General features: G+C 39.5%; 1 protein-coding gene across 5 annotated transcripts in view; it reads left to right on the top strand.

Moving 5' to 3' along the window:
* Exoc6b (exocyst complex component 6B) overlaps positions 1-18,241 on the top strand; it is a 436,866-nt gene that overhangs the window by 231,522 nt on the left and 187,103 nt on the right. For all 5 annotated transcript variants that reach the window (XM_060383430.1, XM_060383428.1, XM_060383429.1 and 2 more), the window contains 4 exons: positions 1,046-1,151; positions 3,980-4,089; positions 7,984-8,095; positions 14,077-14,211. In XM_060383430.1, the coding sequence (XP_060239413.1) occupies positions 1,046-1,151; positions 3,980-4,089; positions 7,984-8,095; positions 14,077-14,211 (463 nt within the window). The remainder of the gene's footprint in view (positions 1-1,045; positions 1,152-3,979; positions 4,090-7,983; positions 8,096-14,076; positions 14,212-18,241) is intronic.

The following is an 18,241-nucleotide window of genomic DNA, read 5'->3' on the forward strand; positions in this document are numbered from 1 at the left end:
GACACGTGCGCCATTCAGTGCGCTCTCAGAGAGCATGCCGAGCAAGGGAGAAAATAAATAAACGGAGTCAGGGACAGGAAAGACTTGCGCAATGGAAAATAAGGACACTGATGGCGTTGAAGAAGATACCAGTGCTTAGAGGACCTCCTATGGTCTGGGTCAGTCAGGATAGTATTATAAAAATGCCTCCCTTGCCCAAATTAACATACAGGGTCAGGAATCCCTACTGGGTTCTTAACTTCAGGAGTTCTTGTCTTTTGCCTGTGTCTCCTTGTCAACTAATCTTGTTTTCAAGCTGTTTTATTTTTAACCCTTCACCTTCATCTTTTAATCTTACTTTTCACAATTCATGAGCATATTATTTAGTTTAACTCATCTCTACATTAATGTAAATATGCACTCTTCCAGAATCCCAATGTATGTAGTACTGATAATTGCTGTTATGGGAGAGTTATCTCTGCAGGTAGTAGAGGCAACATGGAATAGCTGCAGCATTCTATGCTTTCTGTGGTTTCCTTTTTAGATTTTCTTAGGAAAGTTTCTGATTTTGGAGAACTCTTAATGTACTCAAGGATAGAAAACTTATTACTGGAAAACATTTGTGATTAGTACAAAGCAGAAGATAGAAGAGAAAGAACATAGCATGGATTTCTCGTTAGAAGTTATTTTTCCTATAAGACAGTTCCTAAGAATACACTATCTGGTACAAAATTAAAGCTGCGATTATGATCCAGTATATATTACTAAAATGATAAGCTCCAATATTCTTTCTTCATTTACTTCCCACTTGCCCTTACTCTCCTACCCATTTGTAAATCACAGGCACTACAAGGTCATGTTGACAGTTGTGTTCCACTTGCTTGAGAGCTAAGTTCCTCTTTTTAAAATGCCCAAACCGAATATCTGAATTGTAGGAGTATAGTAAGAGCTGGAAGTATTCATGTGTGCTGTGGTAAGCATGCAGTCATTAGGCTGCCTCAGAAAACGGCCCTGCGTTTAAACCTCCGTCCTCTCTCCTTCCCCTTTTCTTTTCATTTTCTTATAGAAACATACTTGATTCTGACAACTATAGTCCCATACCAGTAACGAGTGAAGAGATATACAAAAAGGTTGTAGGACAATTCCCATTTCAAGATGTAGAACTGGAAAAGGTAAGGGATACTTTAAAGTAAGCTTTCTCTCTCTCTCTCTCTCTCTCTCTCTCTCTCTTCATTAGATTAATTTCTCTGAAACTGAGAAACTTTAGTTCAGTAGATTTTAAAACATCTTAAAAGAATTCCTTCTGGGTCTTAGAGGTACAGAATTACTCATTGGGCTTCTGCAAAAGGCTTTGAGGTCCTAATCGCAAAGTGTCAGATCACTAGCATATTGCAATTTTGTTAAATTTGACAATTTTAACTTTGTTGTACTGTTCAAATAGTTTCTTCTAAAACCAGATATTTAAATTTGCTCTTTGGGATATATAATTCTGTTGTTTTGACAGTGCGTTGAATGTTTTTTTTCCCCACCAAAGTTACAGTGCAGACTGGTTTTCCTCAAGCAGCCCCTTTCTACTCAAGCCCTCCACTGCACTTAAGGCTTGTATATGACAAATGTGAAAGTGCAGGCTTGAGCTCTTGTCTTTTGCTGTTTACAGTGGCATGGACACTTGAAATCATACAGTTCCATGGCACATTCATCATTGGGGAAGTTAGGTCAAGAACTCAAACTGGGTAGGAACTTAGAGGTATGAGCTGACATAGTGTTGCTTATGGGCCTACTGATTCATGCTTTGCTCAGCCTGTTGTTCTCTTATACTACCCAGCACCACCTTCCCCGGGGTGGCATCACCCACTATAAGCTAGGCTCTCCCCCAGTCATCAATCAAGAAAATGCCCACAGATTTGCCTCTAGGCCAATCTTATTGATGCTTTTTCTTTATAAGACTACTTCTTCCCATATCACCCTAGTGTGCATCAAGTTGACATAAAAACTAACCAGCACAGTTGACCCCTTGTCAACTTGACATACAAACACATTGCTTCTTAAGGCGTAACATTTTCTCTTGTTTATCCTCCATGTCTCATATAAATATCAATATCTTAGTACAAAACATTTAAAACTTCTGCAGTCTTTAAAAAAAAGTCAGACACTTAAAAAGTCTCAGACTCTAAAATATCTCAAGTCTCTTTCAAGTTCACAGTATCTCTAGACTATCCATCATTTCTTTAAAATGCCCAAAATCTCTGTAAAATCCCAAAACCTCTCTAAAATTCCAACGGCTCTCAACTGTGAGTTCCTGTAAAATCGAAAATAAGTTAACTACTTCCTTACTCCAAAAAGGAAGAACCAGGGCACAGTCACAGTCAAACCAAATCAAACCCCAAATTCCACAGTGGAAGAGGTTCAGGGTTTGATGTGTGGAGGCACTCAGGATCCTCTGGGCTCCAGATGGTCAGGGACACTTCTGTGGCTCTGCCCTCAGCAGTATGCAGTTTGTTTCCTAGGCTCAGGCAGCTATACTTTTCTTGGTGGTTGTCCTATGGTAGTGGCATATCCAAAATGGTGGGCTTTTTCCTGCAACCAGTAACCTCTCCTAACCTCTCATGATGCCACACCATAGCTGCTCTCCATGATCTTTGGAACCTTAGATATCAGTACCAACTGGAGGGCTCTTACAAATTACCAAGTTCAGCTACCAGCATGAGATGCAGCCTTGGCTCTCTCTGGACCACAGCTTCTGTGTGCTGACCCTAAGGAAATACTCCTAGACTTATGCTCAGTTATGCTGGTCTCTTCTTAGTCATCATTAATTTCTAAGCTTTAACTAACCAGCATCAATTATTGTAGTAAAGGAAATGTTTTTACGTATGTAGTTCTGGTCTCTTTTTAATTACATACAATTCTTCAGTCCCAGGTAACCACATATTCTTAAAGCTCAAGTTATCAAAATGCCCTATTATAGTCTTTAAGGGACTCTCAAACTTGCCTTTGAAACTTCACAAGCCAGCACTCCATCTCTGCAATGCTTTCATCATTCATAACTATTAAGTTCCCATGACAGCTCATTAAGCCTCAAATGCTCAATGACTTTTCTAGCTCAAAGTTCCAGAGTCCTTTTACAGTTCTCCCAATATCACATGGGCAGGTCTGCCACAGTCACACCCCACAGCTTGGTACCAGTTTTTGCCTTAGGATTTCTATTGTTTTGGTGAAACACCATGACCAAAAGTGTTTTGGGGGAGGAAAGAGTTATTCTAGCTTACAACTCTTAGGTCATAGTGCACCATCTAGAGAAGTCAGGGAAGGAATTCAAGGCAAGAACCTAGAGGCTGGAACTGAAGCAGAAGCCATAAATTATTGCTGCTTACTGGCTTGTTTGCTTATAGTTTGTTTAGTCTGTTTTTTTATTTCATCCAGAACTACCTCCCCACAATGAGCTGGGCCCTCCCACATCACTAATGAACTAAGAAGTGCTTTGGGGCTGGAGAGATGCCTCAGCACTGTGGCTGCTTTTGCAGAGGACCCAGGTTCTGTTCCAAGCACGCACATGGCAGCTCCCAGCCACCTATAATTCTAGTTCCTGGGTGACTGGCCTCCACGCCTGGCTTCCTTGGGCACTGAGCACACATGGTGTGCACGCACACGTGCGGCAAAGCAGTGCATGTGCATAAGCTTAAAACAGTCAACAAGCTACAAGGGAAACGCCCACAGACTTTCCTACAGCTCAATTCTGTGGAGGCATTTTCTTGATTAAGATTCTTTCTTCTCACATAACTGTAACCTGTGTCAAGTTGACATAGAAACTAATTACCACATTTATATTACTTTTCTTAGTATCAGAAATCTCTTGGGAGATTGTTTTTTTTTTTAACATTTGATACTGTTAAGTTAATACTTCACAAAGGAGGACAAAGGGTTTTTATTTTGCATTTTAAAAAATTTTCAAGTATCTCCAATGGCTTTAGTAACTTGCTTTCATTAATTCTTGCATTTACAGCAGCCATTTCCCAAAAAGTTTCCTTTCTCTGAATTTGTGCCAAAAGTTTACAACCAGATTAAAGAATTTATCTACGCTTGCCTGAAGTTTTCAGAAGATCTTCATCTAAGGTATAACACGAGACACTGGAGCCAGTCCAGTGCTGAGACTGTTACTGTCTTCAAATGTGTACTCTGTGAAATGCTTGCTGTTCCCTCAGCCATGTGTTTGGAAGCCCTGGTGTAGGCTTTCACTGTGGGACACTGCTTCTTATAGTTAGGGTGAAAGGAAAAAGCTTTTAAATGACATGAAAAGTATATATTGTCTTTTAAACAATATCAGTGAAAAAGTACTGGAAATGGTATTTTAACCTTCTCACTTTACCATTCCATTTTGCTTGATACAAATTTACAGTGAGAATGGAACAATAAGACAGTCTTTGGAAATCGTATTGTTGCTCTGCTCTATGTCTGTCTTAACCACAGGCTTCTTTGTTTGTTTGCTCATTTATTGGTTTGGTCTGTACGTAGTTTGGCAAGCATTTAGTTGGGTGCTCCTTAGTAGTAAAGGCATTAATGAGCTGAAAGGAAGGCCTTTATCTCCAAGGAGTATCTTATCTATCTTAAGACCAGGCCAGCTGATGATCAGTGCTGCCGGAATTAGGGATGTGCACTGCAGCCACCTGCTCAGACCAACAAAGCCTGAAAAGGGCTCAGCACTACACCTCTACCTGTACTTGATAAATTTACAAAAAGAATCAATGAACAGAATGTATCCTGTGTCAAGTTTTTCTGAAATAAGTATAATTAGGAGTAAGGTTGAGTCACTTCTTTATTAACTGCTCTACTACTTGGGGTTGAACATAGGTCTTCTGGTATGCTAGGCAAGTACTCTACTAATGAGATGTTACTTTCAGATGCTAAGCAGAGCCTTGAATCTCATCTGTAGCCCACACAGGCCTTGCTGTTTGTGTCTTCCTGCAATGGCCTCCTCTGTAGTGTCAAAAGCTCTGCTAATTATCATTCTTACCATGAAAAGAATGAAACCTGGGGACTGTATAGTTAATTTTCCCATGTCAAACGAAGGTCAATTTTAGAGAAAAACCCTCTTGAAATCAGATTACTTCTGAAAGGTCACCACAAAGACATTATTTCCTCATGGCTTCCATACCATGTTTGTAGCCTTACAATCCTCCCACTGTGATCAGATAATCCTCACATCAGAGGTCAGTCTCTAAGGTCTTGCTATGTGCCAGTCAATTGCAAAATGGCCTTTTGTCACTTACTTTTTGAGAGAAAGATAATACTGGGATAATATAGGTAAATTATCTAAATACTTATTTGAATCCTAAGTTCTTAAATGAAACTTTTGTTTGGTTTGGTTTGGTTTGGTTTTGGTGTTTTGAGACAGGATTTCTCTGTTCAGCCTTCGCTGTCCTGGACTCGCTTTGTAGACCAGGCTGGCCTGGAATAGTCAAAGATCTGCCTGCTTCTGCCTCAACAAGTGCTGGGATCGCAGGCGTGTGCCCGGTAAAACTTTTTTTTTTTTTTTTTAACTTAATGTTATAATACAGTGTTTTTTTCTTTTTATTTCTGTGCATTTTTTTTTCTTTTGAGAGTTGATCCATGCTTATTAAGTTTGACCCAAAACTTCCTTTGGTGAGTTTCATATTGACAACTTGAATGAAATATTCCCTCAACTTGAGAGAATTTTGTGATTGCCTTTTACTACTGGGTTGACATTGCCTTCTGTCTCAGAATATGTTTGCCCTGTAACATGGAGTCAGATATCACTTCTTCTTAGGGTTGTATCTGAATAGACTTAGTTTGTCACATGGGAAATGCATATAGCAACATTTCTCTCAGACAGATTGTCACAAAGTCCAAGAAGTGTTAGATGGAGGTTTCTTATGTAACAGTAAAAATTATTATTATTGTTTGTATGAATAATTTCTCTTCCACCAGACAGCATTGAAAATTATTATACATTATAAAAGCTGTGCTCTTCATAAATTCTGAAGACAGGCGGATATTTTGTAAATTGTCATCAGTACCAGGGACTCCTATAATAAAATGATACCGTGACATTTAATTAAAAGTACAGTGCATGTATAGATTTTTTTTCTTCACATTTTGAAAGTAAATCTTTGTAAAGGACTTTGGGGTGTTTTGTCTTTCTAAATTTAAAAAGAAAGAAACGAGTTTGAAGGCTGTGTTTTCTGGGTAGGTCTGAGGCAACAGAAAAGGAGAGAAAAAGTATTTTAAGAGAGCATTAAAATTACTTAAAATGATACCTTACCTCAGTCTTAGTGACTGTCGTCAGGAACTCCAACAGCAAATGTTGGGGAGAATATCAAGAGAGAGGAGCCTATTCATTGACGTTGGGGTGTAAATTAATGTAGCTATTATGAAAATCAGTTAGAGGTGCCTCAAAAATTAAAAATGGAATCACCATGTGGCCCAGCTACTCCTTATTAATTTCCAGAAAACAGCACGTCCCACCGCAGAGATACTTGTACGTCCATGTTCGCTGCTGCTCTCTTCACTGTTGCAGGGGAGTGGAGCCGGTCTCAATGTCAATCAAGACATGATTTATTAATGAAAAAATTGGCACATAAAAGATAAGAATACTATTGAGCTGTAAAAAAATCACTAAATTGCAGGAAAAGGGGTTATTTTGAAAGTTTAATTTCAAACAAGGTCACTCAGTATCAGAAATAAAACTTTGATGTTCTCCCTCATGAAGATTCTAGCCTATAATGTCACATTCATATTTGTAAACAAATACACATGTGCAGTATAACATGTAGGATGGAGACTAACGGGTGATTTTTTAGGTGATGAGGAAAACGATCGAGTTAAAGAGGACAAACTTTTTTTTTTTAAGTTTTAACTGTCATAGGTATTGGGGGGGGGAGATAAGTGTGTAAAAATATAATTGATACTGAAAGTATAAAATCCAAAGTAAAGTTTCACAAATTCAGATTACTCTTTTGAGGAAATAGTGTAAGCTAGTCTGCACTTTTTAAAGTATTCAAATAGGAAAACCTACACAAATCTGTACACCTAAACAAACCAGACAGGAAGGAGGACCCTGGGTAGAACTATCAATCCTCACTCAGAAAGACAAACAGGATGGACACTGGAAGAAGGAGAAGACAGAAAACAGGACAGGAGCCTACCACAGAGGCCTCTGAAAGACTCCATCCAGCAGTGTATCAAAGCAGATGCTGAGACTAATAACCAAGCTTTGGGCAGAGTGCAGAGAAGGGGGAGTTAGAAAGACCTAGAGAGGATGGAGCTCCACAAGGGGAGCAACAGAACCAAAAAATCTGGGCACAGGGGTCTTTTCTGAGACTTGATACTCCAACCAAGGACCATTCATGGAGATAACCTAGAACCCTGCACAGATGTAGCCCTTGGCAGCTCAGTGTCCAAGTGGGTGCCCCAGTAAGGGGAACAGGGACTGTCTCTGACATGTACTCAGTGGCTGGCTCTTTGATCACCTCCCGCTGAGGGTGGTGAGCCTTGCCAGTCCACAGAGGAGGGCAATGCAGCCATTCCTGATGAGACTTGATAAACTAGGATCAGATGGAAGGGGAAGAGGACCTCCCCTATCAGTGGACTTGGAGAGAGGCATGGGAAGAGAAAAGGGAGGGAGGGAAGGATTGGGAAGGACTGAGAATGGCAGCTACTGCTGGGATTTAAAGCAAATGAACTGTAATTAATATAAAATATTTTAAAAATTAAAAAAAAGCTCCACAGAGTTCTAAAGATATATTTTTTATAATGAAGGCAAAGTAAACTTTTAACAGAATAAAGTCTGAAGATATGTTTGAAAGTATTTGGAACGCTTCCTGACACACAGTAAACATTAGCTGTTACTGCCAGCTTTACCAGCTCCGGTGCACACCTCTGCAGATACCAAGCCAGCTACAACTGTTACTACTGCAAGAATGCCAGCGCCTGCTCGTTTGCCGACTCTTTTTACCCGGTCTATAACTGAGTTCATCACTTGCATTTCAGCTCCACTGAAGTTGATGACATGATCCGTAAGTCGACAAACCTGTTGCTGACCAGGACTCTGAGCAACTCTCTGCAGAATGTCATTAAGAGGAAGAACATTGGCCTTACTGAGGTAAAGCGGGTCTCGGTGAGGGTGAGCAGGCCATACATCCTATGCCTGCACGTCGCCTGTCTGCATTATTGATGCCTGGGTTTTAGCACTTGTGCCCATGACACAGGTTAGACTTCCTTGGCTTTTATTGGTTTTGATGTCTTCTCGATCTTAGTGGTAAATTGTTCCTTTTTTAGCAAAAGCCTGGTGTTTGGTGATTGAGGCATGAGAGAGGAAGGTATGCTCTTACCAGCTCTTCTAGTAAAGGGAGAAAGGTCGTTTCATTCATCTGTAGCAGAGTGTAAACTATTTGACTTAGTAATAACTAGTCCTAAAATTTAGGAAGTTAAAGGATTTCCTTTCCTTTGGAATTTAGGGTTTCATGTTCACATGTCACCACACAGTCATGAAGGAAGGTACTGTGCCCAAGGTGAGAGCTTAGGTTGGAGGTATTTTTTCTTCAGGAGGGAAAGCTGCAGGCTCAGTTTCTCTAGGAATAAAGGACATTTCTAACTGTATAAAGTCAAGGATGATGGAGAAATTCATCAAATCATTAATGACACCAGTGCATATCAGAGACAACCACAAGCCAGATGAACACTGGCATGGATGCTTTGTTTCACTGCATTGAGATAAAGAACACCATGAGGAAACATTGACTGTGATGAAGCTACGCTTAAAACAGTTTTTTTTTCATTAATAAATGAATTTGTTAGAAGACAAGTCAAGCTTTAAAAAAATAAAATAAAATAAACCTAACGAAGGTAAAAAATATTGAGATTATATTAATGAACAATATAATATTAACTTAATATTTTGTTTTAGTTTTAAAACATTACAAAATGATTCTTTTTTCATTTAGTTATTGTTATTAAATTTTCATTTTTTATATTAATTACAGTTTATTCACTTTGTATCTAAGCTATAGCCCCCTTCCTCATTCTCTCCCAACCCCACCCTCCCTCTTTCATCTCCTCCTATGCCTCTCTCCAAGTCCACTGATAGGGGAGGTCCTCCTCCCCTTCCACTGACCCTAGCTTATAAGGTCTCATCAGGACTGGCTGCATTGTCCTCCTCTGTGGCCTGGCAAGACTGTTCCCCACTCAGAGGGGGTGGTCACCTAGAAGCACCTAGAAGACCTAAAGTAATAGCTGCTGCTTTTGCTTTCGTTGTAATTTAGACAGACAGCTGTGTCTCACAAGCTCTATGCCTCCCACCCCTAACCCCAATATCAGGGACAGTGCTCCCATCAGTTATGCTGAGATACCTCATACGCAAGTCAGAATTTTGAATGAAACCTTGGAAATCGTAACTAGTAGTCCATTTTACTTTGGCATTTTAGTTGTTTAGATCTCTAAAAGCTTTCTGAGCCTGCTGGGATGAGAGGAGATAATATCGCTCATACTCTTAGGTTAATGCATTCTTGTATATGAGACTAGTGTTTCTATTGCTATTTGGCTTTTGTCTCCCTACAAATTTAGCATTTGGGAGCCATTAGCATATATGTCTTTGATTTACTTGGACTTTCGTTTTGTTCATGGTTATAAATATGGATCTATTTGCATTTTTTTGCATGAATATATCCAGGTAGACCAGCACCATTTGTTGAAGATGCTGTCTTTTTTTCATTGAATGGTTTTGGCTTCTTTGTCAAAAATCAAGTATCCGTAAGTGTGTGGATTTATTTCTGGATCTTTTATTCCATTCCATTGATCCACCATTTTGTTTCTCTGCCAGTACCATGCAGTTTTTATTACTATTACTCTGTAGTACAGTTTGAGAGCAGGGATGGAGATATTAACAGATGATCTGTTGTTGTACAGGATCGTTTTGTACAGAATTGTGGCAATTCTGGGTTTTTTGTTTTTCTATATGAAAACAAGAATTGTTCTTTCAAGTTGTATAAAGAATTGTGTTGGTATTTTGATGGGAATTGTATTAAATCTGTAGAGTGCTTTTGGCAGAATATCCATTTTCGCAATGTTAATCCTACCGATCCATGAGCATGTGAGATCTTTCCATCTTCTGATATGTCCTTCAATTTCTTTCTTCAGAGACTTTCCCTTGCTTGGTTAGAATCACACCAAGGTACTTTATGTTTTTAGTGGCTATTGTGAAGGGTGTAGTTTCTGTAATTTCTTTCTCAGCCCTTTTCTCTTTGATATACAGGAGGGCTTCTGATTAGTTAATTTTATATCCAGCTACTTTGCTGAAGGTGTTTATCAGCTGTAGGAGTTCTCTGGTTGACTTTTTGGGGTCACTCATGTATACTATCATATCATCTGCAAATATGCAGTGGAAGACAATGCAGCCAGTCTTTTTGAGACCTGATAGGCTAAGGTCAGAGGGAAGGGGAGGAGGGCCTCTCCTATCAGTGGACTTGGAGAGGGGCAGTGAGGAGGTGAAGGAGGAGCTGTGGGATTGGTAGGGAATGAGGGAAGGGACTACAGCTGGGATACAAAGTGAACAAACTGTAATTAATATAAAAAATTAAAATTATAACAAATTAAGAATAATTGCTAAGGAAAAAAAATGTGACTTAGGCTCAATCCAGAAAGTTTCGGGGTGGTAATTCTCTGCTCCCGGAAAATAAAGCAAAACAAAGCAGATCTAAGAGAATATATGCATATAGTAATTTATAGTTGAGAACAAAAGCCTACTGGGAATGCAGGGCCAATGCTTTTTAATGATGCCGCATTTCCTTTCTGGCCTGGTCTGTGGTGGGATTTCTGCCTTAGGGCCTCATGTTCCTTGGGTCATGCACGAAGCCCAGCGCAGTGGTTCCCATAAAGCGCTCTGCTGAGGCTCTATCACATCTGCTTTCATACCAGCAAGGAGAGATAGAAAAATTTCTCATTCTTAGTGAGATTTGTGTGAAGTTTTGGTTTTGCTTATTGTTTTATTATTTTGAGACAGGACCTTTCTATGTAGCCCAGGCCCGACTTAAACTCTCAATTTTCATGCTTCAGCCTCCTGATAGATTGTGATTTTTGTCATTTAGTTTCAAGAGTTGCTGTTTGCACTATAATTTTTATTCCTGGACTGTTCTCATAGCACTTTCTATGAGGTAGTGCATATCTAGTCTATTGTAAATTCTCTGTTTTTGAAACACTATCAAGGATAGTTTGGAATGTGAATTGTGTTTAATGATAACATGGAAGGAGCTCAGACTCTGTTGATAGTCTGTATTTCAAATCACTTCATTTCATCTTCAAGTGCAGGTGTTAACCTCCAAAGCCTCTCCCTTGCAAGGGTTTTGGAAACTGTCATTCAGGTGTGAAGATCATCAGACCTCATTAACAGGCAGTATTCCCTGTGAAAATGACAAGGCATGCGTTTATAATCCTGGAATGTTTTAATAGTCTATTCTGTGCTTGGCAGTAAAACACTTAGGGAGTGACTGACAGCCTGCTGATGCAATTCATGGTGATCTCTTGTGTTGACAGATCTTTTTAAAGTCGTGATAAATTACTACTGTACCCAGCATAGCTGCCTCCTTTTTCATTTTTTTAAACTGCCAAAATCCTGCAAAACAGAACAATTTTCTTTTTGACTGCTTCTGTTTTATTTTTAACTTCTATAGCATGACATGATTCCTCTTATATTAGAATTTCTTTTGATAGACAGAATGTGTTCCTTATAGGTAGTGCTGAATTTAAAGTGGAAATCTCTAGTTCTTCAATTTAACTCTCTTTCATTTTTGACATTTACATCCAGACAACCTTGCCACCACCTAACAGTGAAATTCATCCTTCCTGGAGGACTACTGGAACCTAATAGTTTTCTGGGACAGGGTGCCATTTTCTTAAGTGATGTAGACCCCAATAAGTTGCCCTTGCTCCAGTAAATGATCCCCCCACCCCAATCTGGCCAGAAATGCTAATTTAACTCAGTGGATCACACACAGAAAGAAGACATGAAAGTTAGGGGAGGGCTTGTTAGGGAGAAGGCCTCCAGTTAAAGAAGGGGATAATTGGGCTTGAAGAGATGAAAGTATCTAAGATATGGTACATTGTCTGAAACTCAAACAATTTAAATAAAATTTGTTTAAGAATAATTTGATTTAGATGATCTAAAGTGTTAGTGTGATTTTTGTCCTTTAAAAGAGAAACAGGATCAACAGAGTGTAGTGTATTGCTCATTCTAGAGGGGGTGCTTTTCTCCCAGAGCACTTCAGTGTCACAGGGTTGTTGTGGAGACAAGGGAAGAAGACATGTATCCAAGATACCATCTGTAAACTCATACTTTGGATGATTGGCAAGAGCTTCTGGACAGGTTTTCATTGTCTGGTAGCCTCTGAGGAGTAGTAGAGAAAGTTAGTCTCAGTGTTGAGCTCTTTTCATCTGATGGAAAGTCTCACAGCTGCATCGTGGTAGCTTTGCTCATTGCCAGTGTCCCACAAGTAGCTGTTTCCCAGGTTCTCCAGGAAGACCCTAAGTTGCATGCTGGGTTGCGTTGCTCATTGCTGAAGAGCTGTTGGCAGAAAGCCGGCATCCATGTCCTAAAAATGAGCTGTGTGCTTTGGCCCAGTGTCAGGTGTTACAGCGGAGCGAGTGTGCACTTTCTGGTTACAGATCTACTGGTTTGTTTGATATTCGGCACTAACAATGACTGATCCTTCCTAATTTTTAATTTTTAAGCAAGCACATTCAAAATAGTAGGTTTTATTGGATTAAAAGGCCCAAAGCCAACCACCCTCTAGACAGTCATCCCCCATCTGTTCCAGCCTTGCGCAAACCACACATAATCTCATAGAAATGAAAAACGAAATACAGAGAAAGAGAGAAAGCTTCCCTCCTGTAGACTACGGAGAACATAAATAGAGTTAAGGAGCAGAAGGGATGGCCTTTCTTTTTCCCTTCCTGCCTCCTGATTTGGACCCTCTTTACTTTTTCAGAGAGTAACTCCATAGCAAGTAACTCCAAAGTAATTTGAGATCAGACACACAGTGTAATACTTACAAACATGCTATACTCCAGGGCTGCCACCCTACACTTCTGATAAAAATCAGATGGCCTGACTGCTCCTGTTAACTTACATGATTGACAGCTGCTTTCTTCCTATTTCTGCTGTAGTGATATGGAAATACTCATTATGCTCATTTGACCTGTTCCCCAGGTTTTGAAAAGATGATATACATAAAAGATCAGATAAATGAAATTCTTGTATTCCTTCTCATCCTTCTGCATTGGAATGAGGGTGTCTTTATTTAGCAGGGCTTGTGATTGGGACTGTGTGTGCTGGCAACAGACCCAAGGTCTCATGAATCCAGGCAATCACAGACTCCACTATCAAGCCACACCTTGAGCTCCAGAATGAACCTCATTAAGGATTTTTTGAAGAGGGATAATAATAACAGAACATTTAATGTTCAGAGTGATGGTCTACCTTAGAAATTATTATGTATATTTCATATCTGAGGAAACAGACTGATAACATTGGGAAAACTCTGTCAAGATCAAGGATTTTCTTTTCTCCGCCTTCTGGGTTCAGGTTATTTCTCTTAGGAGCTAAGATATGTTGTTGGGTTTTCATAATCTTGTCTGACATTTCTGTGTCCCTCGGGCCTAGTTTTGAAATATCCGTTGCTTTTTTAGTTACGCTTATTGCTTTACTGGATGTTTATTCATTTGATTCATTTGGCAATTATATTTCTTTTGTAGGGCCTATGTTTAAGACTAGCCTTTTTTTTACACCAGGTTAGCCTCAGACTCAGAGATCCGCATGCCTCTGCCTCCTGAGTGATGGCTTAAAGGAGTGTGCCACCACTATGGAAGTTTAACTTATAAAAATGAAAATAAAAGAATGTATTTACTGCATAGAGCAAAGGTTGCTTTAACTGGGGAACTAGGAGACACCCCAGGAAGTATGGGGAGTGTTCTTGGAGGAAGCTTCCTGTAAGGCAGCCTGTGAAACACCCTCTTGACAGCTCAGGTACCTTCTGAGCCATCATCTTCGGGCGAATAGCTGAATGAGCATGGCATGTGCTTGCTGTTTTCTAGCTTGTCCAGATTATCATCAATACAACACACTTGGAAAAGTCCTGTAAATACCTGGAGGAATTCATAACCAATATCACCAATGTGCTTCCAGAGACGGTCCATACCACCAAGCTCTATGGTACCACGACTTTCAAGGTGAGAACACGTCAGCATAGAGGGCACAGCCGTGGGCACAGTCCGGGCCATTGCGCATGTCGCGTTGTCTCCACAAGACGACGTACGGTATGCTCTTGAGAATAAGGAAGAGTTTGGTTTGGTCTCCATCTTCCTAGAAAATAAATGTACACACCAGGGGTGTGTGAGTGTTGTGTGTGTGTGTGTGTTCAAATCAACCACAAAATTTCAACTATATCCTCTGGATCCTGTGTTTATAGCTGATGTATCAATTGTAATTTTTTATTTGGTAATTGTCTTCTTTCCGTGTCTAACTTTTTAAATCTTAATTTTTATTGATAAATCTTTACCTCAATGGTTAGACGTTTTTAAATTATATTACAAGGCTACAGCATTAGTTTTTTCTCAGGACTAGATGAGAAAAAATGACATCTTTGTAGAACAAAAGAAAGATTAGTGGTACATGAGTTTCCGGAGGATAAACACCTTTTCTTAGAAGAATCCTATGAATCTTAATAAAATCCTGGACATGAATTATCTTGTGAAACTTTTCATGGATATTAATCAGAAAAATGATTCATTTTTTTTCCTTTTTTCAATTAATTTATTTTTTTATTAATTACAATTTGTTCACTTTGTATTCCAGCTGTAGCCCCTTCCTCATCCCCTTCCAACTCCACCCTTCTTTCCTCTTCTCCTCCCACGTCCCTCCCCAGCCCACTGATAGGGGTGGTCCTCCTCCCAGTCAGTGCCTACCCAACTATAACACCTGTGGAGCAAAACAATGATCAGCATGACAAGACATCCCTAAGGGTGCAGTAGTGGCTGTAACTAACAACTGTCTGATTCGACTTAAGGCCCACTCACATGAGCACAATCACGCCTGGTACTGGGAACACCTGCGACTGCACATGGCTAGTGAGGCCGGGAATCTTAGATGAGAACCGACCATTAGCACTGGATTAAACCAGTGTTAACCCCTGACTGCATTCTGGATGCGCATCCTTACGCCCAGATAAGTGCAGCTCTCACCCCACAGGAAAAGAAGCTGCTTGTCTGCAACAGGGACCGTTACAGAAACTCAGGTACTCAAAATGCAAAGAGCTGACCCTGGAGTACCTGACCACAACTGATATATCTACATTGTAACTCATTGTAACTACTTTGTTAAAGCTCAGAGAGAGGGAGGGAGAGGAGCACACAGATCTGTTCAGGTCTTATTTAGGAAGCCAATTTGTTGGGATGTCATGTGTACCTTCCCTGCCATAGCTGGAAGGCATATGAGTCACAGCAGACTTCCCGGTCTTCTTGTTCTAAGGTTAAAATGCAGACATAACTAGTGCTAGAAAATTATGTAAAATTGTCTTTTGTTTTCAAAGAGCTAATGATTGAAATGTAAGTATTTGGAGAGATTTTGAAGGAACAGTTTCTGTGTGGATATCTGCTCCTAGTAAATTCTATAAGTTAGAAGTTCAGGAAGCACAGTAAGGTAAGAATAGCAGTGAACCTGATGGAACCTCCAGCCAGCTGTATAACTGACATTTATAGGGAGTGTCACCCAGTAGGAGCAGAGCGCTCACTCATCCCTTCTAAGCTCAGGCACAGCGCTAGCCAAGACCCTCAGACCCGAGCTAGCAATAGCCAGTGCAGTAGAAATCATAACTAAACTCATTCTTACAACACAAAATCAGACCAATTAGAAATAATAAAAATATGGTTGGAAAGCTCATAAATATAAAAAATTAAAGAACGTTCTGCAAGAAAGGGAGTTACAGAGAAATTCCTGAAAGGAATCTTAAAATATTGTAGTTGAAGTGAAAGTGAGGATGCAAGTCATCAAAACTTGGGTGATGCAAAGAAAGTTGGAGCATGAAGAATTTATTAGAAAAAGAACTTCTTAATCCCGTGTAAGATAAAGAAATGGACAATAAAAACAGGATGGGAAGCAAATAAAAAGAAAAGAGCAGCACTGGAAATCCAATAAATCAAAAGTGTGTCCTTGGCCAAAGACGAAATCATTAAACTTCTGAACAGGGCAACCAAAAGTGAAAAAAAATGCTGATGATACTCGTGCTCTTACCCATTTTCATTAAGAGAATAAAAAGGGAATATTGTGAAGAATTGTTTTGAAAATTGACACAACATGCAAATCAGGTTCTGGGGCAACTGTTAGCCAGCTTTTTCTATCTTCACAAAACACCTGGTATAATCACACGGGGAGAGGTGGGGCAACTTGGTGCCAGCACAGAGAAGTAAAGGCAAGGAAGATAAAGATGTGAAGCTCACCGTTAGCTACATAGTGAGTCTGAGGCCAGACTGGACTTCACAGAACTGGCATCAAAAAAAAAAAAAAAAAAAAAAAAACAACAAACTACAACAATCAAAAGAGTAAAAAGTTAATTTAATTGGTTTTTAATTGTGTGTCTGTTGGTCTGTGTGTATGTCTATGTCTGTCTGCCTGACTGGTTATGTACATATGAGAGCAGGGGCCCTCAAAGGCCAGGGGAAAGCAGTGGATCCCTGGAGTTGGAGTTAGAGATCTTCCTAACATGGTGCTGGGAATGAACTCTGGTCCTCATGAAAAGCAGCAATTGCTCCTAACCCCTGAGTCATCTCCCGTACGCCAAGAGAAGTTTATTTTGGTTTATAGTTTGGGAGCTTTCTGCCCCTAACTCATTGGCCCATAAGCTTTGAGCTTATGGTATGGTACAACACACACACACACACAGAGTGCAAGAATTTGTGGGTAAGAGGCTGCCTGCTCCATGATGGCCAGAAAATAAAGGTGATCCAGGAAGGAGCCAGGGTCCTTATATCCTTTTCAAGAACATGCATCTAGGGACCTAATTTCTTCCCAGTCACCGACATCTCCTAAAAGGTTGTACCTTTCCCCAAGAATCCTAAAGAATTGGGACCAAACCTTTGTTTAATATGTTGTTTGGAAAAGATCTGTATTAGGTACATTCTGTCATTATTCAAACTTAGGGAAGCAGATAATCTGAGTATCTTTACCTCTTAGAGAAACTGAGTCAATAATTGACAGCCTTAAAAAATTGAACATAGCTGGATGAGATGGGTTCAGTCGTTAATTCTGTGAAAAATTAAGAATGATATTATACCCATTTTCTATAATGCATTTCTAAAAAATTATAGCAGAGAATCCTATTAGTTTCTGTTTTTTGAGGTCCACTTGCCCTAATATCAAACTCACATAAGGAAGGATGGCATGGTTGTCATGAACATGAACAAAACTCTAAGTATAAACTAGCAAGTGTGTCGTGGCCAAGTGCTACTTATTTTAGGTCTGCAAGTGTGTATCAGCATTCAGACATCGGTGAATGAAAGTCATCATGTCTAACAGACTTTAAAAGAAAAGCTGTATCAGTAGGTAAAGAAAAATAATCATTCATGCTAAATTCTCAACAAACAAAAATCAAGACAGGGCTGGGGACATTTCCTCTACCTTATAAAAAGTTTCTATAAAACCCACAGAGATAACGTCAGACGTAATGGTGAGAAACCAGATGTTTTCCTGCTAAGATTGTGAACAAGGAAGCAGAGTTTCCCTCTTTTACCATTCTTTTGCACCATCTAACAACACAACACAAGAAAAGCTGTGTGGAGAGGGAAGGAAGAAATAAAACCCTGTTTCTAAATAACATGAGCAACTGTAGAAAATCCTAAGGAAATAACAGAATAATGAAAAGAACTGATTACATTAACATTCAGGATACAAGTTAGCATAAAAGCCAGTTTCTTTTCTTCATGTTAGTAATAACTAACCCGAGTTTAAAGTTTGAAAAACAGCAACCACAATTCTATTTATATTGGTAACCAGAAGTAAGACTATAGTACTTGTTAGTCTAACAAAATATAATTCCTATATGATGAAATCTACAGAACTCTGATGAAAGAAACCAAAGTATTTTTCATGTAAATTTGAAAGGCAAAACACAGAATGTTTAATGCAGTGAGGTTTCCTTTTCAACAAACGATGATGGACATTTGCGAAAATAGCAAAACTACAGGAGTCTCAGATGCAAATCTTGTA

The sequence above is a fragment of the Meriones unguiculatus genome, chromosome 5, assembly GCF_030254825.1.
Source record: "Meriones unguiculatus strain TT.TT164.6M chromosome 5, Bangor_MerUng_6.1, whole genome shotgun sequence".
Taxonomy (NCBI): Eukaryota; Metazoa; Chordata; class Mammalia; order Rodentia; family Muridae; genus Meriones; species Meriones unguiculatus.